The sequence below is a fragment of the Myotis lucifugus genome, unplaced genomic scaffold (genome assembly GCF_000147115.1).
Source record: "Myotis lucifugus unplaced genomic scaffold, Myoluc2.0 scaffold_157, whole genome shotgun sequence".
Lineage (NCBI taxonomy): Eukaryota > Metazoa > Chordata > Mammalia > Chiroptera > Vespertilionidae > Myotis > Myotis lucifugus.
In genome coordinates this window covers 2,367,651-2,391,212 of record NW_005871205.1, presented here as the reverse complement: position 1 = coordinate 2,391,212, position 23,562 = coordinate 2,367,651, and the positions used below count along the sequence as shown (strand labels likewise).

At 39.5% G+C, this 23,562-nt stretch overlaps 1 protein-coding gene across 30 annotated transcripts in view; it reads left to right on the top strand.

The window, feature by feature from the left end:
- SSH2 (slingshot protein phosphatase 2) overlaps window positions 1–23,562 on the top strand; it is a 215,751-nt gene that overhangs the window by 112,638 nt on the left and 79,551 nt on the right. For 9 of the 30 annotated variants that reach the window (XR_002830897.1, XM_023759549.1, XM_023759527.1 and 6 more), the window contains exon 1: window positions 687–983. The exons of 15 other annotated variants lie outside the window; for them this stretch is intronic. Coding sequence is in view for 8 of the 15 variants with exons in the window: in XM_023759549.1 (XP_023615317.1) it covers window positions 856–983 (128 nt within the window). In the remaining 7 variants the exon portion in view is untranslated. Of the gene's footprint in view, window positions 1–686; window positions 984–7,138; window positions 7,216–7,409; window positions 7,491–23,562 lie in introns of those variants that run through there. 6 more of the 30 variants (XM_023759548.1, XM_023759537.1, XM_023759543.1 and 3 more) reach the window with 4 other exon arrangements.

Below are 23,562 nucleotides of genomic sequence, written 5' to 3'. Positions count from 1 at the left end.
ACCTGGGGAGCTTTGAAAAATGCTGACATCTAGATTCCAACCTCAAGAGATTATTACGATTTGATTGGTCTTGGGTGCAGCTGATTACTGGGCGTTCTTAAATCTCCACAGGTGATTCACGTGTGCAGCTAAGGTGAATCTTTGGTTTGGAGGATGGTTAGGGAAGCGTTTTGTAAATTTATTTACAAGGGTTAGCAGACTGTCGATAATTTGTTTTTTTCCATCATAATTTCAACTGTTTTGCTTTTCTTTTTAAATCCAGCTAATCTCTGAATTTCCCCAGTCTTTAGCACATAGGAAGCCGTTGATAAATTGTTGCATTTATTAACGAACAGCCTTTTAAAGTTTTAAAGTCATCTGAAAAATGGGGTTTGTTTGAGATTCAATGTATACAGACTGTTAAAAGGACCTTTCTGTTGAAACATTCCCAAGAAATGTGCGAGCCTTTCTTGCCCACCCCCGGCTCGCTTCACTACTTCGCCCAAGTGGCGGCCGTTTGGGGATGACCCTTGTCCCCCCAAAGCCGACGCACGCAGCGGGATCCGGTGAGTGCCACGAACTCCGGGGCGGGGCGCAGCGGCGGGGTGGACCCGGCAGGCGTGGAGGGTCGGCCCAGCGCGGCGCCCCGCCCCGGACGCGGGTTGGGGCGGGCTGCTTGGCTGCGCCCTGCCGCCGGGATTCCACTGCCGAGCCCCAGGGCTGCGGTGGCTGCCTCCGCGCGACCCGGCGGTCCCAGTTCGGCCGCCGGGAGCCCGCGCTGTCCGCGCCTCCGGCCGGGCGGATCCCAACGCGATCGCCTCGTGCCCGAGCCGGGCGGGGGCCAGGATGCGGACCTGAAAGCCTTGAGCCGGCCTCATGACCCTGAGCACGTTGACTCGCGAAAGGAAGGCGCCTCCCGCCTGCACCTGCAGCCTCAGTGGCCCCGACATGATCCCCTACTTCTCTGCCAACGCGGTCATCTCGCAAAACGCCATCAACCAGCTGTGAGTGCGCCGCGCGCCCTCCTGCCCTCTGCTAACGCTCGGAAAGTTTGCGTGTTAGCAGTCGCTTTCCCCAGCAACTGGGGAGCAAGCAAGCGAGGGCGAAATTGCACCCTGCGTTCTTGGCGGTCCCGGGGCGTCCGGGGAGGATAGTGGGGTGGAGGTGGGGGTAATTCTTGGAGGCAGAAAGTGTCCAGGGTGGGGGTCGGGATGTTAACGGACAGAAGAATCCTTTGCGATCATTTCTGGTAAACTTTGAGGGTATCTGAAAGTGGGGTCTTCTCAGGGAGGTTGTTTGGTGACCGACTGACAGCCGAGCCATATGGCGCTCAGGAGACCGAAGGTGAAGGGCGGTGTGTAGCTTCTGAACAGCCAGCCGGAAACGCTAGGGCTCCTTTGCGGGTCCTGCTGGTGATCCAGCACCCGTGTTTGTTGTTTTGGTTTTTGTTTCAAATAAGTTTTCGTCTGACCATAGGTTTCTGTTGCAAGTCGTTCACACAAAGAAAGGCAGTTTATTCTTCGCTCCCGCTGGTTGTGGTCTGGAATTATTTCAAAAACTGGATTTCAGTAGTTTGGCTGTTTTTTTGTCTTCCCCTGTAGTAGTACGTGCTCACAACCCAAGCCTGTATGCAAAGCTTCATTCACTAAAGTGCAAGATTCAGGCGCATCTTTGTGACTGTTTTTGAAGTCTCTGGAGTTCTCCTTCCTTTAAATTTGTGGTTTAGCCATTTTTGAGAACTGTGGGCTGAAGCTGAATCTCACCTCGCAGTTATAAAGCGCAAAGCAAAGGAACTGCATCTATTCAAGTCGCATCCTCAAACCAGTGGAGTGGTTTAGTTTACTTTAGATAGCAGGAGTTTGGTCTTAGTAGTGTATTAGCACTCACTCTTGAGTGGCTTCAGGAAAGTCACCTACTGAGGTGTTCTGGACTCCTGGAACTTAATAAGGCTTCAGTCTTCCTCCCAGGTCACCCTTAAGGGACTTTTAAATGAATGTCCAACAACAGAAACTTTCCATTATTTCTTATTAAAGGTCCCAACAATGGCATGTAGAGTGATTTATAAATAATCTTACATCTATTTTATTATTTTAATTAATGGTTTGCCCTTCTACCAAATCAAATTAAATTCATTTGAGTTTCAGCTTTTTCCCTTTGTGTAGATTCATGGGGGAGCTCCTAAAAAATAGCCCCCCGCCAAAAATAAGTGCTTTTACTGCTCTGTACTGTAAACTCCACAGAATTAAATCAACTGTTTACTTGTGTTTTCCCTTTAAAAAAAAAGATACATATGGAATGACAAAGAAGAAAGGGAGTAAATAATCTGAAACTGGACAACCAATCTCAAAATAATAGTGTCAACAATATTTTAAAAATGAAAAAAGTAGTGGGAGCAACTCACATGTCCATCAATGGATCAATGGATAAACAAAATATGTATATAATACAACTAAGTATCTCTTAGCCTTTAAAAGGAAGGAAATTCTGACAAATGCTATATCATGGATAAACTTTGAAGACATTATTCCAAGTGAAAAAAAGCCATAAAAAAGGAAAAATGCCATATAATTCCACATATATGAGGTACCTGGAGTATAGTTGCCAGGGCTTGAGGGAGGAGGAATGGGAGGTTTGTGTTAAATAGGTACAAAGTTTCATTTGAGGAAGAAGAAAAAGTTTTGGGGATGATTGCGTAACAATGTGAATTATTTAATGCTGCTGAACTGTACTTAAAAATGGTTAAAAGGCAAATTTTGTTATGTATGTATAACTACAGTTTTAACGAAGATCAAACAGGCCACGCTCTCTCTAGAGCAGGGGTGGGCCATATAAGATCCTAGAAATCATTTGGTCTAGCCCTGCGAAGGCCTTAGGGGTGAGTTAGTTAAATGTTTGACCAAATGTAGCAAGCTAAATTTTAAGGAGAGCATGCTGGTGCCTTCTCCTTTTCTTCCCTCAAGGTGCCTGCATACCTTTGCTTTCTCCTGAGCTCCAAGGGCTCTTCTTTTGCCTCTGTAACTTGTTTCCTGAGCCCACGCAGACCAGCTGGCACATTTCTTCCACGGCTCACTTCTACTTCTGTGACTTTCTAAGTAAACTTTTGCTTGTATTTGAGTCTTGGCTATGAATTCTTTCTTAACCAGAACTCAAATACCACGATTGCTGAACAAAGGTCTAACATCTGGTGCCCTTTTGCCACTAACACATCCAGGCTCCACTCACCTCCAACCTGTTGTATGCCCTGGAAGCCTTACCAGACTGCATTGCCTGGACATGCTGTTAGCTGCCTTTCAACTGTATTCACCCAGTGGGAAGTAAGAAAGAAAAAGAAAAAAGATTAAGCAAAATTTAAAAAGCAGAGCTTATAAACTTTTAGCAGGGCACATGCTGCAGGAGGCAGCTGATCAATGATTCTCTCTCATCATTGCTATTTCTATCTTTCCCTCTCCCTTCCTCTCCAATAAAAAAAAAATTTTTTTAAAGTGTTGAAACTTAAGTGATTAAGACATTGCTTGATTTTTTAACGAGGTTACCTTGAGCTTTTTGTCCTTGACCTAAAATGTTTATTTTCTTGTTTCATATATGAGTTTGACTTCCTAGCTTGATGTTTGACTTCAGACTCAGCAAAAGAGGAGTATATCGAGATTATTATCCAAAAATGTATCTTTTAATGAAATTGAAAAGTGGGACCAGTTTTATTTTTGTTTAATTAGTAATGGTACTAGTGCTCTATAGTAGTTAGCCAAGTAAGTTCAGTTTTGCTCTATATTTACCCAAGTGATTTCACATGTGCTCATCTCTGAACTTAAGCTTGCTTCTGAATCACCTAGTTGACTTATGAAAACATAAATTGCTGACCCACATCCCCAGAGTTTCTGATTCTGTAGGTTTGGGGTGAGGCTGGAGAAGATGCTGCTGCTGCTGATGGTCCAGGGACCACATCCTTAAAGTATTCCTCTGAGGCATATTGGACAAGTTGTCATCACATTTTACAGAGTAAAAAACTAAAAAATGTTAAAATGGTCAAGTGATTGTTTTGGTGATTGTTTTTTGCACAGGGGTTACATGATTTGTTGTTGTTGGTAGAACTAGACTAGAACCAGCATTTCCTGTCTCCCAATTCAGAGCTCTTGTGGTCTGCATTTGAAGTTCTGATACATATATCTTTATATACATACTAGAGGCCTGGTGCACAGATTCATGCACCAGTGGGGCCCCTCGGCCTGGCCTGTGGGGATCAGGCCAAAACCAGCTCTCCGACATCTAGCAATCCATAGGGGTCATGGATTGCTAGAGGGCACAGGCCAGGCCAACAGACCCCACCGGTGCACAAATTCGTGCACCAGTCCTCTAGTATGCATATAAGATCTTTGGTTAATCTCTTCCCGTCCTCCCCCCATTCTTTCAGAAATTCATCAGTCTGTTCCATGTTTTCATGCCTGGGTTTCCACTCCTGCATTGAGTGTCTGCCCCCTGGTGGTCAGTGCGAGTCATAGCTACCAGTCAGACAATCGAATAGTCGGCCAGTTGGCCAGTCGCTTAGGCTTTTATATATAGACTAGTAGCCCGGTGCACAAAAATTTGTGCACTGGGGGCTTGGGGGGTGCGGGGTGGGGCCAGACCCCTCAGCCCGACCTGCACCCTCTGTCATGTTCCAAGACCCCGGCCACTCCTGGCATAGGCACAGGCCTACAGGCTTGGGGCGGCCTGGCTCCCGAGGCCCCATTTTATCAAGAGAACAAAGTCGGCGTTAGTTACAGCCCTCACCAAACCCAGTACAGTGCATCTGTGCGTACAACTGCCTCGTTCATGTGCCTGCTTCGCCCTACTGAATTACTAACATCTTGAGGACATAGCTCTGTCTTATCCTGCTTCAACTTCAGTGCCTGGCCTGGTGCCAGGGACCTGAGAGGGTTTGCTGAGTGAGTGAGTGAATAATGAGTGAGTGAATGAATGAATGAGCAAGTAAGTGAATGAGCATAGTTTGCGCAGGGCAAAGGCTGCCCGGGTTCTCCGCCTTTGCCCTGCCACCCGGCTCTTGCCTGCCACCTGGGTTTCCAATCACCGTCAGCGGCAGGCGGCTTCTTCCATCCTTCCCCTTTCACCTCCCATCATTGTGCCTACGTATGCAAATTAACCGCCATCTTTGTTGGCAGTTAATTTGCATATTGCCCTGATTAGCCTATGGGAAGCGTAGCGGAGGTACGGTTAATTACCCTTTTTGTCTTTTATTAGATAGGATAGGAACATTTCTTTAGGTAAATTTCTAGCAGTGAATTTCTGGGTCTAATGATATGTATAAGTTATATATTTGATACATACTGCCAAATTGCCTTCTGAAAAGGCTTTGCCAATTTGCTCTTACCAGTTGTAAGAGTATGTCTTTCCCTGTATCTTCACCAACCCTGATAATATTAATAATGACATTAAATAGCAGTTATTTTTTTACTATGTGCCAGGCATTGTTTTATCATCATTCTCTCTTCTTAACAACCTTATGAGTTAGATATTACACTTCATTAGAGATGAGAGACACAGAGATGTTGAGTAACTTGTCTAAAATTATAGTCAGGATGGAAACACAAACATAAACAGTCTGACTCCAGGATCCTTACTCTTAAATACTTCTCTATTTGCAAATCCCGTATTACTATGGAAGTTTAGCATCCTTTTATATTTGTATTGGTCTTTTTCATTTTTCTGCTATGATTTGCATGTTTGTACTTAATAGCCATTTTTCTATTGGTATTTGTTTTTTTCTTTTTGTTTTTTTCTTTTTTTAAAAAAATATATTTTATTGATTTTTTACAGAGAGGAAGGGAGAGAGATAGTTAGAAACATCGATGAGAGAGAAACATTGATCAGCTGCCTCCTGCACATCTCCCACTGGGGATGTGCCCGCAACCCAGGTACATGCCCTTGACTGGAATCGAACCCGGGACCCTTCAGTCCGCAGGCCGACGCTCTATCCACTGAGCCAAACCGGTCTCGGCTGTTTTTTGTTTTTTTTTGTTGTTGTTGTTTGTTTGTTTTCTTTTTTATGTATTTTGCATTTTCTGAATATGTGGAAAAAATAATTTTTACCAGCTTATTGAATGTCTTTTAACTTTGCATCTTGTTATAAAAGTTTTTAATTTTTATGCTATAAAATGTGTTAACATTTCTCTTATGATTTCGGAATTTTGTATCTTGCTTTAAAAAACCCTTCCCACCCACTCCAAGGATTATAAAAGTTTTCTTTCACATTTTTTTCTAACGTATCTATACTTTTAAGATATTTCACTCTTTAAAAAATCTGAACTTTTCTTTATAGTGTGAAGTAGAGATCTAACTACCTTTCTTCAAAATGCATAATCAGTTATTTAATACCATTTATTTAGTCCATTCTCACTTCACTGATTTGAAATGCTTCACATATTGTATATTAAATTCTAACAGATATTTGGGGTCTTCATCTATACCAGTGGTCGGCAAACTCATTAGTCAACAGAGACAAATATCAACAGTACAACGATTGATCCCCAGTAGGGGGCATGCAGGAGGCAGTCAATCAATTGATCGATGTTACCCTCTCACATTGATATTTCTCTCTCCTCCCTTCCTCTCTCTTTAAAAAAATCAGTAAGCTATTCTTTTTAAAAATATATATATTTTTATTGATTTCAGAGAGGAAAGGAGAGGGAGAGAGAGGTAGAAACATCAATGATAAGAGAGAATCATTGACTGGCTGCCTCCTGCACGCCCCCCACTGGGGAGAGTGCCCGCAACCCGGGCATGTACCCTGGCCGGAGATGGGACTACAACCTTGGCATATCAGGATGATGCTCAAAGGTTTCCTTAAACCAATGGTCGCCAACCTTTCGGACCTCACAGACCACCAGTCTAACCAACTGTACTACCCAGCCAGAGTGTGGAATATATATTTTAAAGGGTGATCAAATAAGTTCACTAGTTAATTCAACTAGTGAATTTTCTAGGTGTTATATAGCCTTCAAATATGAAGGAAAGGTTAATGGTCCTTTGTCAGGGTATAAAGATGCATGTGTGTTTTCATTAGCGGTGGTGGTAACTTTGTGTGGCTTTGTCCACACTTGTGCTTGTTTGAAGTCAGTACAGCAGTAATTGGCTTGGAACTGAAGGATGGAGGGGAAAAGCTCTCAACGTTGGCCTTATTGGAACCACCTTTAACCAAGTTAACTGAAGAGTAAATCTGCACAATGACGATGAACAAGAATGGTGAGGTTGTGACGTGCTCAAGTCAGATTTTCTTTGTGATAAATCTAGAGTGGATTTTTTTAAAAGTGTTGCTCTTTGACTTGTGTGTTCACCTTGTAAGCACTCCTGAAATTGAGCAATTTCTTTAGACTTGGAGAAACCACTGCGCATAGCCAAATAACAGGATGCTGTCATTCATTCTTTGTTTCTAACAGCTAGAGGCCTTGGAGTGATAGAGAGACTCAAACGTCTAGGATTATCTTGCTCGTATTTCTTCTTAGGTCTCTCCAGTAAATGTGAGTCCTCTTGATTATCACACATTAAACTCCTTAGGGCTAAAGGACAGTGGTGTAGATGCAATCACGTTAATGTTTCTGACTTTCTAAGGTGACAGAAAAAAAAGATTATCCTAACTACTTTAAGATAGGGTTAGTTTTGCATTGTTGAATGACACGGGATGTTGCTGCCACTAACATAATTAGGGTTTAACTTGAAGAAACGTGCTAAGAACATTTTTAGGTGTTCCTGTGATTTGGAAGGCATGTAGCAAATGATATATAAATAGATTGCTAGTGTTGCACACCAAAGGGCAAGTTTGGGCTCACTTCCTCTTTGCAGGTTGTGCAAGTTGAGTGACTCTTGTTTTCTGAAATTATCTGTTTTTAGAGGGTGTGACCCTTCTTTTAGTAACCTAAGGGATTTGGCATTAGTTATGTATATAAAGCAACAGAATCCAAAGGCTTGAATTACTCAAAGAAAATCCTCAGCGTTAACCTATTCTAGAGTGTTTTTTTTAAAAGTTGTAACAATTTCGTTTTTCAGATGTAGAAGATGTAGAATTATTTTTTGGCGACCAGCTAGAGGGTCAAATTATTACTTATGTTTGGGAATAATATCTGCCTCATTTCAGAGAATTGTGGAGATCAAATGAGTTCATTAGTTAAAAAAAAATAAAACAATAAAAGTTTCCAATGTGATTGTTTCTTTTACCATCTATACTTAATCGTTGATAAAGAGCCATACACATATTCATGATCCATAATGGGACATTTCAAGCCCTGAGAATTTTAATTGTGGACTTTATATTGCTTATCTTCTGTGGTGTCTGTATTCTTAGAAGTTTATGCTAGAGACTCTTCTGTTTGCAACCCAAGGAACACTTTAGCAATCTTCAACACCTCGGCAAAAGGCTGATCAGGTTTATGAGCTCAGCTTTTGTCTGTCTCATCTCTGCTGTTCTCTGAATTTTGTGTAATAAAAGCCAGTTGATCGCCATGGGGGATTAATTGAATGAGAATATTTCTGAATTTTCTTCACTGATTTAAAATAAGTATCACATAAGCAAAAAAAAATTCTTTTTAAGCAAAGAGTTCTTAAAGAGATGCCATTTCTTTGGGACTCTCCTCTGTCCCAGGTACCTTTAAATTACTGTTTCCCCAAAGTTAATATTCTCAGTCCAAAAAAATTTAATTTCCTATTATTTTATCACCTTTATCTTTGTGAGGAGTTTTAGTTTGAGAAATTGGGGTATCAATGGGGGATGTAAATTATTAGTGAATTTCACTTCCTAGGAGATTAATGTAATAGATTCAAACAATGTGTGAAACTTTAACATCCCTTTCACCAGTTTGGTATAGAACATTCTATCAACTCCACCTCTGAGATGTTCATCTTCTCCAATAAAATCTTATACTCACTTCCTTAAATAGCCTATTTCTTAAGTACTGCTCTGTTTTAAAATACTTAAAAGGTCTCTTGGGTCACATTCAGAATCTTACTTGTCATTTGTTCTTGTGGCCAATAGTCATAGTCTGGTGTTTAGAATGAAACAGACTTGAGTTCCAATCAGAGTTTCACCACCTATATATAGACTGTACAACCTTGAATATATTACACTAGAAGCCTGGTACACGAAAATCATGCACTCGGGGGTGGGGCCTCAGCCCAGCCTGCGCCCTCTTGCAGTCCAGGAGCCCTCCGGAGATGTCTGACTGATAGCTTAGGCCCACTCCCCATGGGGATCGGGCCTAAGCCAGCAGCCGGACATCCTTAGAGCTGCCACAGAAGTGGGAAGTCTCCCGCCACTGCCTCTGTGCTCACCAGCCGTGAGCCTGGCTTCTGGCTGAGTGGCGCTCTCCCTGTGGGAGCACACTGACCACCAGAGGGCAGCTTCTGCATTGAGCAGGATAGAGCTGAAACTGGCTCTCCGACATCCCCCAAGGGGTCCCGGATGGCAAGAGGGTGCAGGTCAGGCCAAGACCCACCGGTGCACGATCAGGGTCAGGGAGGGACACGGGAGGTTGGCCAGCCAGGGAGGGACCATGGGAGGGCTCCAGGGCGTGTTCTGCCCATCTCGCTCAGTTCTGATCAGCCAGACCCCAGCAGCAAGCTAACCTTCCATTCAGAGCGTCTGTCCCCTGGTGGTCAGTGCATGTTATAGCGACTGGTTGACTGTCTGCCCCCTGGTGGTTAGTGCACATCATAGCAAGCGGTTGAGCGGCCTTAGCATATCATTAGCATATTACACTTTCATTGGTTGAACGGACAACCGGACACTTAGCATATTAGGCTTTTATTATATAGGATAACTACCATAAGCCTTTCTTGTCAATAGAATGAAGCCGATAATACCTGTAAGGATTAAATGTAATGTTTGTGAAGTACTAATAGTATGTACTCAGTAAAGTTTAGTTAATATTTTTGCTCTTTTGACATGAGCCAAAGTATAGTAGAAAGAACTAGAATACAAAGTGTTATGCCAGTCTGATGGTAAAAAGTTTATCATTTGCATCATTGTCATAATTTCACCTATTCTGGGCAAAAGGTGGGAGATACAAAGGAATACAAGATGGTTCCTGCAGTCGGGATGTTCAGTCTGTTGAGGATATAAGACAAGGTCAATAAAAAGATAAATATGAACATAATTAAGCACAGGCTAAGTGCCAGAGGAAAGGTGCAGTTGGTGCTTTACGTGTTCAGAGGACAGAAAGGTTTTGTACATGAGCCAGTTAGTGAAGGCTTTATTAGGAGTAAGATTTGAGCTGGGACTCTGACCTTTATTTCTGGCCCTCTTAAATGTCTTGATTTGTATAAACACAGGTAAAGAGTACTTCAGTGGTGAGAGAAAAGGAAGAACTAATGTGGCAGATGTTAAGACCATATTACAAATAATTAGTTTTTGATGAATGACTTCTATTAATCATTTGTGGTAAGAAGGGAATCTTTTACACACCAGTGGTGTTCTTTAGGAAATTGCTATGAGCATATTTTTGATATATTACATGGGCAGAATTTTTATCAAGTTTTTATTGAGTTACCCTCCGAGTACACAGCACAGTAAGCAGCATTTGCAGACTTTACATAGCTTATTTAGGAAGGCTGCCAGTTTTACAAGGCTGTTGTTATTGAATCAGTACCAGTGGCTGGGCGCACAATGTGAAATCCCCACAGGCAGTATAAGAAGAGAAATAATTAAACTATCTGCTAGTGGCTTTATGATTCATAAAAGAAGGAAAGAAAGCACAATCAAGTAATCCAAAGCAAAACTTCTTTCTCTGCTTCCTCCAGGTGCTTAGCTCTAGATAGTATTACATCAGCATCATGTGGTAGGCAAGGTGGTTCCCATGGTACAGAGGGCTTGTAATATTTACAGTGGACTGAGCTATCAGGGGAGGTGTGCGCCAATTGCTATTTTTCCTTGTTCTTATTGACTTGGCTACCAGTTCAGTGGCCCAGTTGCCAATTAATGGCTCAACTTATTTAGTGTTCTCTAAGCAATGTACAACTCCTTAGTTTGTAAGTCAAATAAATATTCATGGAAGCCATCCTAGTGGACATGAGGATCTTTTATACACATCAGTTAATAAAGATCAGTAACTATATAAATGCAGGTTACATTAAGCCCAAACAATAGTTTAATGATATTGATTCAAAGAAGAGTTGCTACAACTACTGAAAATTTAGCAGATTGTGATTTATTACTGTACTCTTCACAGATAAATTGCAAATTGAGACTACATAAGAGAAACCTAGAAACCTAAGTATTTCTGTTTAATGAGTCTAAGTAAATTTAAACCTAGTGTAATTTTTTTTTCCAAAATTAAAGAAAAACTGAAGATTGTAGACTGGCTAGTTATATCTCTGTAATTTAAAAACTAAAAGCCATTGTTGTTTTAATCATACTTTTTTCTTAACCTACTGGGAAGTTCTTGAATGTATCTGTTAAGAATCCACTATAGTCCTGGCTGTTAATGAGTTGGGGCTTGTTCATTTCTGTTGCTCTTCTGTGGTCAGTCTCAGTAATCATGGAGGTTCACTATACCCATGCTACTGGAATTTTCTGTTTTTTTGCCATTTTAGATGCTTGGAGAAATTCTCAGCAAGGCCGTAAGCCCCTTTTGTCAGAAAATGAGAATGTGTATTAAGCTTTTTAAAAAATAACCTCTAGTCTCTTTCTCAGTTGAAATAAAAATCAACAAATAAATATTGAATACCAATGCTCTTCTTTATGGCAATCTTACAAACCACCTTGGGGGAATTTCCAAATAGAGAATCCCTTTTACTTTAAAAAGTTGTCTACCTTATACACAGTAAAGTTGATAATATCACATTCTTTACCACCCACTCAGTTTAAAAGTGAACTTGTCCTAGGTGTTGTTGTTTTTTCATGTAACTGGTCTTATTGGTAATTAAAAATCAGCAAAGCAAAAAGTATTGCTTATTTTTTAGTATTTATAGATAATGCATGTTTATTATAGAAAAAACAGAAAACGTTGTTGCATTTTTCCTCCCCACAAAAGGCATTACTCTTATTCTTGTCTCTCAAAGATATTTACTGTTAACACCATCCAGAATTTTTCTATGTATGGATATACCTTTAAAAATGGGATTGTCCTCTATCTACTGCTTTGTAATCAAATTTTTTTTACTTGGCATGTTGGGAGCATCCTGCCATTGTCCTCAAATGCATTTATTTATATATTTTTAAAGAGTTGTTTGTTTTTCACAGAACTGATTCAAATTCTGCCCTATTGTTGCATATTTACATTGTGTCCAGTTTTCTGCAGTTGTAAACAAAGCCTCACTGAAATGAATGACTATCCTTGTACCTAAATCTTTGCACATGTCCCTATAAGAGAAATATCCCAAAGCTCAATTCTGGGATTGCTAGACAAAGGGTATACATATTCCTAATTTTTGATACAGATTGCTAGTTTGCTCACCAGAAATGTTGTACCAGTCTACATTCCTGCCAGCAATTTTAGTAATTCATTTTCATAGTGCTCCTGAAATGATAAAAGTAAAATCAAGGTAAATATGATTTTATCCTTCAATTCATATGGACTACTTGAGACTTAGAAAAGTTGTTCCTCATTTATCTTTCCTATGAGGAACTTATTTCATACCTAAACACTGATGGAAAATACTTTAATTTGTAAGCTATGTTGAATAGAACTAGTGGAAATATGAAATAATAGTATATTGATAAGATGAAGAAACTATCCAGAGGTGTTGTTGACTATATATGTAGTGCTTATGAATTTAGCTTTGCTCTCCATGTTTTCATTTTACTGTAAAATCATCCCCATTTTTTACTTAGAGAATTTTAGACCCAGATGATAAGCAAACAAACTTAATCTAGGGTCCTGCCACAAATTAATTTAGACCTTGAACAACATTTCATTGTTTTCTATTTAGGAAGTGTTAAGCATCATTGAGATTTCTCATAAGGCCATCTTACTAAGCATGATGAAATTTAAAAAGATAAATACATTAATTTGTTAATGCTTGTGACTATACTTATGAGATTAGCATTTCCTGATCCTATTTATAGGAAGTAGTGGGTATATTTCTCAAAGTTGAGGAGATTAATACTTTAGGGAACAAGCTGTTTCAATTCTTCAAACAAAAGTTTTCATCTTTGAGGCTGAATGAATATTAAATATAAGAGAAAGAAGAGTATGTTTCTTAAAGCTGTTAAAGAATCTCACTTTGAATGTCACCAGCAGATCTAAACAGTAGCCAGAGGGGCTCTGGTGGACTTAAATTTTAAAAGGAAAAACAAAAGAAAAAAAGATGGGAAGGAGGAAGGAGTGTTAGAGTGCAGGCCACAGTTGCATGATTAGTTGTCTTCCTTTATCTGAAACTGAGCTGCTTCCTTAATGAAGGTGTGTGTTTAAATCACGGGCAGAGAAAGTGTTTTCGGGTGAAGTTTCACCTTTTGTGGTGGCAGCAGTCCTAGACATGCTGCTGGAACACAGAGGATAAGTTCAGCACCTTCTCATCAGATGGTATCTCTGTTCACTGCTCATCTCTTTTACATAGCAAGCCTTTGTTCACTGGAGAGCAGACCGCTCTGCGTTGGCCTGTCCAGCCACTGACAGACACTGAAGGTGACTGATAAGGAGTCCAAAGGTCAAAATGGACTAGTGTGGGTCAGTCTGACTTTAAGTAGAAAAGGCATCTTTTTTGTCTGCAGACCTCAAAAACTGAATTGCTGCCTGGGAAATGTTCAATTCAAATCCACCAGCTGTCTTTGCAGTCAGCAGAGCAGAAAAGAAACAACACATTACTTAACTGGTGTGATTTAATTGAATTGGGTTGCTAGAGATTTCACTCCAGAGATGATTGCTGTGGCAATGTCACTTGCTTACTGTGAGAAAGCATATATCAAATAAAAAAACAAAGATAATCCATAATCACTGGGGTATTTTGTTGGGTTTCAGAATGGAAAGTCAGTTAGCTTTGATTCGGGTATTTCATTTACTAACTGGCCTGTTATTAGGATGTGATGGAGCACAAAATAGGAAAAGGCAAATAACATTTGCATTTCTAATTTGGACTACTGCTTTTTAATTAAATTGGCTTTACTAAGGCCCAGCCGGTGTTGCTCAGTGGTTAAGCATCGATCTGTGATCCAGGAGGTCACGGTTCAATTTCTGGTCAGGGCACATGCCTGGGTGTCAAGCTGTCTCTCTCATCATTGATGTTTCTATCTTTCTCTCCCTCTCCCTTCCTCTCTGAAATCAATAAAAAAATATTTTTGAAAAAAAAATATAATGGCTTTACTAAGTATTTTGCTAACTTCAGAATTCACGTACTACAAATATGTGATTATTAACCTGATTAAAAGTCTCCTTTTTAGTAACTGTCCTTTAAGTTAGCAGTGGTCTTTACATACGGTTACTGAGACTATAAGCTATTGTCCTTGTCCTGTAGTAGAAAGATTGTGAGCTACATAATTTGCAGGGCCCAGTGCAAAATGAAAATGTGGAGCCCCTTGTTAAAAAAGATTTAAAAATTTCAAGACAGCAACAGCAGAGCCTTAACCCAAGTGTGGGGCCCTTCCAGTCACTGATCCGGTGAGACTGCACCGATAATAGACCCATGAAGCTGGCCTTGACTGTGGGATGTGCAATTAAATAGACCTGAAGTCTATCAGAGCTTTGCTACTTATTCACTTGTGTCTTTGTGAATCTCTGTTTTCTCTTTCCATTCTGTATCTTCCTATTCTATCTTTTCCTGTTCTATTCTGTCCTCTCACTGAAGTTGCAGAATCTACAGCAAGAATGGGAGTGTGCATACTTCTGCCCATAGTCCATTTGAGCACATTCTAGAATAATATTTCCTTCCACTTGGCCAGTGGAACAAACAAGATTAGGATTTCTTTAAGGAAAGGTAATTAATTTATTTCACTAAAAATACAAATTATTTGAAAAAATAAAAATTCTGCATTATAGTTTTAAAAGTGCTTTCACAATTAATATGACATTTGGTGCAAGCAATTAATTACTTTTAAGGCAATATTGTCCCTCTCCTGTTATAGATAAGAAAATTATGCCGAAACCAGTTTGGCTCAGTGGATAGAGCGTCGGCCTGCGGACTGAAAGGCCCCAGGTTCGATTCCGGTCAAGGGCATGTACCTGGGTTGCGGGCACATCCCCAGTAGGAGATGTGCAGGAGGCAGCTGATCGATGTTTCTCGCTCATCGATGTTTCTAACTCTCTATCTCTCTCCCTTCCTCTCTGTAAAAAATCAATAAAATATATTTTTAAAAAAAAAAAGAAAATTAAGCCTCAGAGAGGTTAAGAAATTTTCTTAATGTCAACCAGCTAGTAATTGAAGCTTAAGCCTATCTCTTCTAATGCTATGCTTTCTCACTACTTATTCTGCCTCTGTGGTCCTGCAAGAACAAGGATAAGGTAACAGAATAACTTGCTTTCTCAAGATTGATCTGTTTTACAGAATTTTCTGCCAATTTTTCAAGAATAACTGCTAGGACATAATATTTGCAACAAGTTTTTACTTCTATTATGTCCTATAATTTTTGCAATAACACTGTGTACTAATATTTTAGCATTGTTTTAAAGGAAAAGAGATTGAGGTTCAGAGATTAAATGACCTGTTCAAGGTTATATATTAAGTGCAAGAGCAGTGACTGAAATCCAGATCCTCTTTATAATCCATGCTTTTATACTATGCCATGTTTACCTCTGATTTCATATCTCTACTTAGTAAATATCTATGCATTCATTTATTGATCACCAGTGTTCTAGGCAGTGGGAATGAATCAGTGATCCAAAAAGACCATTTCAGTTCTTAGAACTTACATTCTAGAATGTAAATAAATTATTATAAATAATCAGCTGTAAAATAAATCAGGACAAAAAGATGGAAAGTAAGGTGGGAGTGAGGGGTTACTATTGTTACCAGAAGAGGGACCTGGCCCTAGTAAGTCTGCCTAGGGTGGGTTCTTGACTTCATGCAGGAAAAATTTCACTACACAAGTCCAGGTTAATTTTAGAGGATGTTTATTAAAGCTGGTGACAGTGAAACAAGGAAGGGCCTAGGACAGCCGTGGGCAAACTACGGCCCGCGGGCCGGACCCGGCCCGTTTGAAATGAATAAAACTAAAAAAAAAAAAGACCGTACCCTTTTATGTAATGATGTTTACTTTGAATTTATATTAGTTCACACAAACACTCCATCCATGCTTTTGTTCTGGCCCTCCGGTCCAGTTTAAGAACCCATTGTGGCCCTCGAGTGAAAAAGTTTGCCCACCCCTGGCCTAGGATAAGAAGGGAAGGACTAGATGGGGAAATGGCCCTAGCCTGGGCTGCTTTAAGGGGACATATGTAATAACTTTCAGCAATAAAGATTTAACTTAAAAAAAAAATAAGAGAAAAGGGGACCTTGGGGACGGGTTTAGGGATTTGCCGAGGACAAACTGCTGCTGCCCATTGCTGCTCTGGTGTCAAGCTTCCTAGGTCCTTTCAAGTTTAGGAGATGCATGTTTGTGGGGGGAGGGAAGGAAAGGGGAAAGGGAAAGGTTCAGGGCTATTCCTAGAAGAGGGAGTTCGAGCTAGAACCTCTGTTTTGAGGGGTGTTAACAGCTAGGAGTTTAGAGGAGGTCTTAGGAGAGTATCTCAACAGAATATTCATTACTTTTATGAGTATCTGCCAAAAGGAGGTTTATTCCCTTAACTTCATCTGTCTTTGGGTTTGGTTGGCAAATGGCATTAATTGGGTTCCTGATATCTATCCTCCTGAGTAGGGTGATTTAAGCTATTTACCTTCTGGTTGAGGAGAAGAGCAAACCATTTACTCTTAAGTGTCCTAGGGTTAGGGAAGATGGGATTTCCTATGGCTGCAAACTGTGTTTAACTATACTAGGTGTACCAGTTAATGATGCGGATTTTTTTCAATAGATGGAGTTACACATGCGATTTAATATGTATGCTATTTTGTTGTATTGACAGCAAGCTTCAAAACTTCATATGTCAAATTTGCTGAAGGTGTTAACATCATAGATATTTTTACACTTAAAAATGTCGAATTTCGTGCCCCAAAAAAAGAGCATTTGCGGGAAGTTTTAATTCATTACTTTATTTTGAAGAAAAAGTTATTGTATACTTCGGAAAGCTTATGGTGAACATGCTCCATCTCAAGATACTTGTGAACGCTGGTTTAAATGCTTTAAAAGTGATGATTTCAATGTGAAAGACAAAGAACGTCCAGGTCAACCGAAAAAGTTTGAAGACCAACAATTATAAGCATTATTGGATGAAGATGCATGTCAAACTCAAAAACAACTTGCAGAAAGATTAAATGTTGCTCAGCAAACAATTTCCGATCGTTTACAAGCAATAGGAAAGATTTTAAAGGAAGGAACATGGCTGCCACATCAACTGAACAAAAGACAAATGGAAAACCGAAAAGTCATCAGTAAAATGTTGCTTCAGTGGCACAAAAGAAAGTCTTTTTTGCATAGAATTGTGACTGGCGATGAAAAGTGAATTTATTTTGAGAACCCCGAACGCACAAAGTCATGGGTTGATCCAGGTCAACCATCAACATCAACTGCAAGGCCAGATCACTTCGGAAAGAAGACAATGCTCTACTTTTGGTGGGATCAGGAAGGTGTGGTGTATTATGAGCTTCTAAAACCAGGTGAAACCGTTAATACTGTTCACTACCAACAACAAATAATCAATTTGAACCACGCTTTGATTGTGAAACAACCAGAATGGGCCAGAAGACACGGCAAAGTAATTTTGCTTCATGATAACACACCATCACACACTTCAAAACCAGTTAAAGACACGTTAAAAGATCTTGCCTGGGAAGTATTAACCCACCCGCTCTATTCACCAGACCTTGCTCCTTCATATTACCACTTGTTCTGATCGATGGCACATGCACTTTCTGAGCAGCACTTCAAAACATATGAAGAAGTGGAAAATTGGGTCTCTGAATGGTTTGCCTCAAAACAAGAAAAGTTCTATTGGGAAGGTATCTACAAATTACCTGAAAGATGGAGGAAATGTGGTAGCCTGCAATAGACATTACTTTGAATAAAGCACTTTTGATGTTTCTCTTGAAATTATCATGTTTTCTTCTATTACAAAATCCGCCATTATTAACCAGTACACCTAGTATGTCTCAGTTTTCCTATTCTGCTTGTCCTGGCTTACTAGCCTTTCTCACTATGTTAGAGAAAATGGTCAGGAAACTGATAAATTATTATTTGAACCACAAATTGAAGTGTAGATACTTGGTGTAAATATGGAAATCAATGTTTAAGTATAACAACTACAATTGTTTAAACAATATGAGGCCATTGCATTTATGGACATAATGGCAATAACAGATGAGAATTGTTAACTGCTATAAACATTAACCTTTATAATAACAGTTAAACATTGCATTTAATCTCTTTTCCCTTGTAACGTGTTATAAAATCATCAGATCAATAAAACTTTACATTTAATCATTTCCTTCTTGCTGAATCACTTACCACATAAAGTAATGTTTAATGTATCGGTGATCTTAGATTTGTTACACTCTTAGAAAATCAGTACTATAATGGCATCGTACAGGAAATGGCATGCTCTGGGTAGCTGTTAAAATTTCTAGAATATCCAACAAGATTAGGAAATGGTAAAAATCTCATTTGCTGGTCAGATTAATCTTAATGAATTTCAGAATCTTGTTCAAAATCCATTATTGTACTGATATCCTGTTATACCTAGTATTGTAGGGCTTTAGTAAATGAACTTTCACCTAATGCTTAGAAATCTGTATAATATACACATGTTTATTGTAACGGGGAGAGAAAGATTGGCTACATGATAGGACAGGTAAGTAGAAGATCTTTTCATAGGATTTGCCTGTATGTGCTTTAGAATGGCAGAGGCCGAAGTATTAGATCCTTACAAAGTCCTAACCCTTATCTAATTCATGTGGGTTTCCTCTGGTTTCAAAGTTAAATCCAATCATCTATCATTGGGTGTTGTTTACCTCTTGATAAAGCTGCATTGTTATCTGCTAAAACAGTGGTTCTCAACCTTCTGGCCCTTTAAATACAGTTCCTCATGCTGTGACCCAACCATAATACAGGGCTTAGACATTTAGTGGAATGAAGCTGCTATTTAAATCAGTTGTGCATTGAGGGTCAAGGATTCTTCAACTTATTAAACTATTCTTTACTATTAAGATCAACTTCTGAACTTACCATGTATAGTTATGAATTTTCAGAAGTGTAAGCAGCCAAGTTGTATGTGCCTTTTTGCTTTCTTGCCCTCTCATATTATATATATATATATATATATATATATATATATATATAATACTCACACACGCGCACACACACAGGCACACATATATACACACACTAGAGGCCCAGTGCACAAAAATTCGTGCACTGGAAGGGGTCCCTCAGCCCGGCCTGCCCCCTCTCATAGTCCGGGAGCCCTCAGGGGATATCCTACTGAAGGCTTAGGCCCACAGCCCACGGCTGCCTGAGCCCACGGCCCTCACAGCCACCACCATGGCTGCCTGCCTTCAGCCCTCGCAGCCACTGCAGTTTTGTCCAGGACATCCAAAAGACGTCCGCTCTAATTAGCATATTACCCTTTTATTAGTATAGCTATATATAGGCCTTAATCCAACCAATGGTTGCTCTGGGAACAAAAAAAATCTGGGTTTTACTATAAAACTCAGACCAGTTTATCTCTTAGAATTAAACACCCCATTTAAAAAAAACAAAAAACCACCTTATTTATCTTAGAATTTTTTTCTCCAAGAGGATTATTTCCATTTTTCAGTGTCAATTGAGGATATTTAGATATAGGTAAATTTTGTTAAGTAGGTTTTTAATGCAGAGGAAACAGAAAATGGGGTTTTTCAAAAATTTACTCTTTTAAAAATATTGAACTATTTATGTAGCTTTTAATTTAGAAGTAAATATTGGAAAACGAATATATAAGTATAGTGTATAAACCAGTGGTTCTCAACCTTCCTAATACCGCGACCCGTTAATACAGTTCCTCATGTTGTGGTGACCCCCAACCATAAAATTATTTCGTTGCTACTTCATAACTGTAATTTTGCTACTGTTATGAATCGTAATGTAAATATCTGATATGCAGGATGTATTTAGGCAACCCCTGTGAAAGGGTCGTTCGACCCCCAAAGGGTCGTGAGACCCACAGGTTGAGAACCACTGGTATAAACTGTGTTTAGTTGTTTTCTCTCTGGTAACTATTGTTTAAATGTCACTGTAGAAATGTTAAAATATGAATGATGAGAAGAAACAACATTCAGAATGTTGCCTTTTTAGCATTAACTTAATCTGGAAAAAAAATGTAAAGCAGATTCCATAAGCCTCTTCAGTGACATTAGAAAAACTTTGGGAAAACATCCAACATCTGCTTATCTTTCCTGCTGTGTAAATGTTCATAATTGCAATGTGCAGTTTCCTTTGAATGAAGATAAACAGATTTGTATTTGTTATACTGTGTTTCAGAAGTATGTTTACCACATTCTTTAAATGTATTTAATTTTTTCTTCTCACAGTTGGAGAAGTACCAAAAACATCTGATTGTTGTTAGGGCTTTCTTAGCTTTCTCTTGAGGGCAACTATATTTTTCTTTAAGACGATTTTGTTTCCAGATTTAAGGACCACTTAGGGCATGGGTTCACCCAAGCAAGTTCCCCCATTACCTGCACTACCATGTCCCTGATTCAGTTCAGTGCTATCTTTATTATAAAATTCATGTTCTATTAGCCTTCGCTGGATGCTGGCTCTGGACACTGCTTGAGGACTCTACCCAGTCAGACCTTGATGCATTTGATATAGTGGTGATTCCTGGGTTGAAAACCTGTTTGTTCCAGTTCCCAGGAGGCCAAACTGCTGAACATTTTACCACGTTGACCCGGGCAGCCCTTTGTCTCTGGCTAAGTCACGGCAGGCAGCCCTGGCAAGTGAGTTCCCTCAAAGATATTAACTGCTTTGTTTTAGTCATGACTGTGCTGGAGTTATGTGTGGTAGAGATTGCTCTATGCATACTAGCAATTGTACATCTATCCAGAATGAAATAAATTGAGCATTGATTGTTCTCTGTTTGCCAAGGAGTGCATCAATACATGCACTGTTAGTCTCTTTCCCCCTCAGCTGAGGTAATAGCCCCAGTGCTATGATCCTAAATCTAGGACTGAGTCTCCTATCTTTAATGGAGTATGCATACTTTGTCTAAATATAGCCAGGTGTGGACTTGGCTGATATGGAGAAAGACAGTAGGATGACCTTAGCTGATCTTCATTGCCAGTGTTCCAATTTTATTTAAAGAAATAGGGACACGATTCCAGTGTCACTTCCAGCCTGAGATGCCCTTTCCAGCCGCTGAGCTTCCTTAGGTAAAGAGTTTTCTGCACTAAAACCAAAAAATTGCTTTAAAAGCTGAAAGAAGCCAGGAGTTCATTCCATATGAAAGCATGCCTAGAGGGTGGTTTGTTTTTTTTCTGTTTCATTGGCCAAAAGTTAGCATTTTATTCAGAATGTAAAAGGTAAAGCCCAAGGTTCATGTACTTTCAAATAATAACTTGCATTTGTATAATCCTTGCTACTTTTTAGAAAACTTCCACAAACTTTGTCTACTAAGAAGAAAGGATACTTTATCCCTAAGCATGTGAGAAAGGTAGATATAACTAATCCTGTTTTACAGTTGAAGAAACTCACATAGAGAGAAGTAACATGACTTTCTAAAGAGCTAAATGACTCAGTAATATGGCCAATGCAGGTGATTCCAGTACACCACCCTTATTAGCTCAGGCAGCCATCTTTTACCTTCTTTTTTATGAATATAAAACTACCCAAAGCAGCCTTCTCATCCCTTTATTTTTCAATTGACTAACACCGGAGTGGGAGAGAGATGGAATTTTTTTTTTCCCCTAGAAAAAGATTTTCCAGTGGCAGCAGGAATCCAGTGAACAAATTAACCATTTGGTTACTGAAATAAACCTATAGGGTTTAACAGTCACATTTGCAGAGTAGCCTGGCCCATTGTGATACAACCTTTAAAGGCCTTCTTTGAGAGTTCTCTTCTGCTATGAAAAACCTAATTGGTATTTTTTTTTATAATACTGTAGAAATATGGTGATCTCCTCTTGAATTTATGGAGTGCTTTTAAGGTTCTTGGTAATAATCTCCTTTATCAAGCTTAAGAATTTATAATGTTATAGGAGGAAATTGAAATCTGATTCATTAGTGGCAGAGTAAGAACTCCAGGTCATCTGACTGTCAGTTCCATGCTTTTTCCTCTCCCTTTTCACATGTTTCCCTGCAGCAGGTGAGATACTAACCTCTTGTGTAAATAGAAAATCTGTCTGACATGCTAAAACTGACTCAGAGGCACCCCGCCATGGGTATCGTGGGATTAGAAAACCCTGGTCATTTGAGTCCCAGCCAAGTATGTATTTACTATTTACTGCCTCCCCCAGATCAATGAAAATGTGATCTGAGAACTAGTAGTTTATCTGTGGAAAGGGTTGGTACAGCCACCTTATATTTTTCATTGTGTTTTACTCTAGCATCTTGTTTAGTATATCCCATTTGTAGATGAGAAGTATGAAGTGTAGCTACTGCCTATTATAACTTTACTGTGATAAATACAGTAAATATATCTTATTTTCCAGAATTACTCCATTCCTCTCCTATATGGATAGCCTATGGTTCACCTTTACTAGAAATTATTTTTAAATTATTTAGCAGCTGTTTTACACAACCACTGATTTTAGAGATGAGGAAATTATGAGAATTGTCTTATAGATATTCTTTAATAATAGGTGTTAATTGATCTTAGAGAGAGGAAGGGAGGAAGGAGAGAAAAAGGAAGGGAGAGAAATATCAATGTTAAAGAGAAACATCCATCATTTGTTTGCTTTCTGCATGCTGCCTGACCGGATTGAACCCACCACTCGGGTATGTGCCCTGACCAGCAATCGAACCTGCCACCTTTTGGTGTATGGATGATGCTCAAGCCAACTGAGCCACACCAGCTAGAGCTGGGTAACTTAATTTGACTGAGCGCTAGAGAGATTTAGCATTACCTGCTTAGCAGTTCTTCACCAATGCTCTTTTGGTGAAGTTGGCCTCATGTTTCTAATTAATCTTTTGCTAGTTAACTATGTTCAGACAATAAGTTTGCGTTCTTTATTACTGGTTTAAAATGGTGGTTTCCATTACAAACTTTTGAACAATAATAGATACAGAGGCAGAGCTGCCTCAAACTGATTGTCAAACTGCAGTGGGAAGGCCAGAGAGGGTTGGGGAGCAGAAGGGAGGGGAGTAAGAGATCAACCGAAGGACTTGTATGCATTCATATAAGCATAACTAATGGACATAAGACACTGGGGGGTAAGGGAGGGCAGGGGATTGTCAAGGGCGGCGGGTGGGCGAAGGACACATATGTAATACCCTTTGTAATACTTATTATAATATTTTTTTAAAAAGAATAATAATAAAAAAAATTAAATAAAATGGTGGTTTCAACACTTAGTTGCATTATCCTTCATTTAACTTGAGCCCTG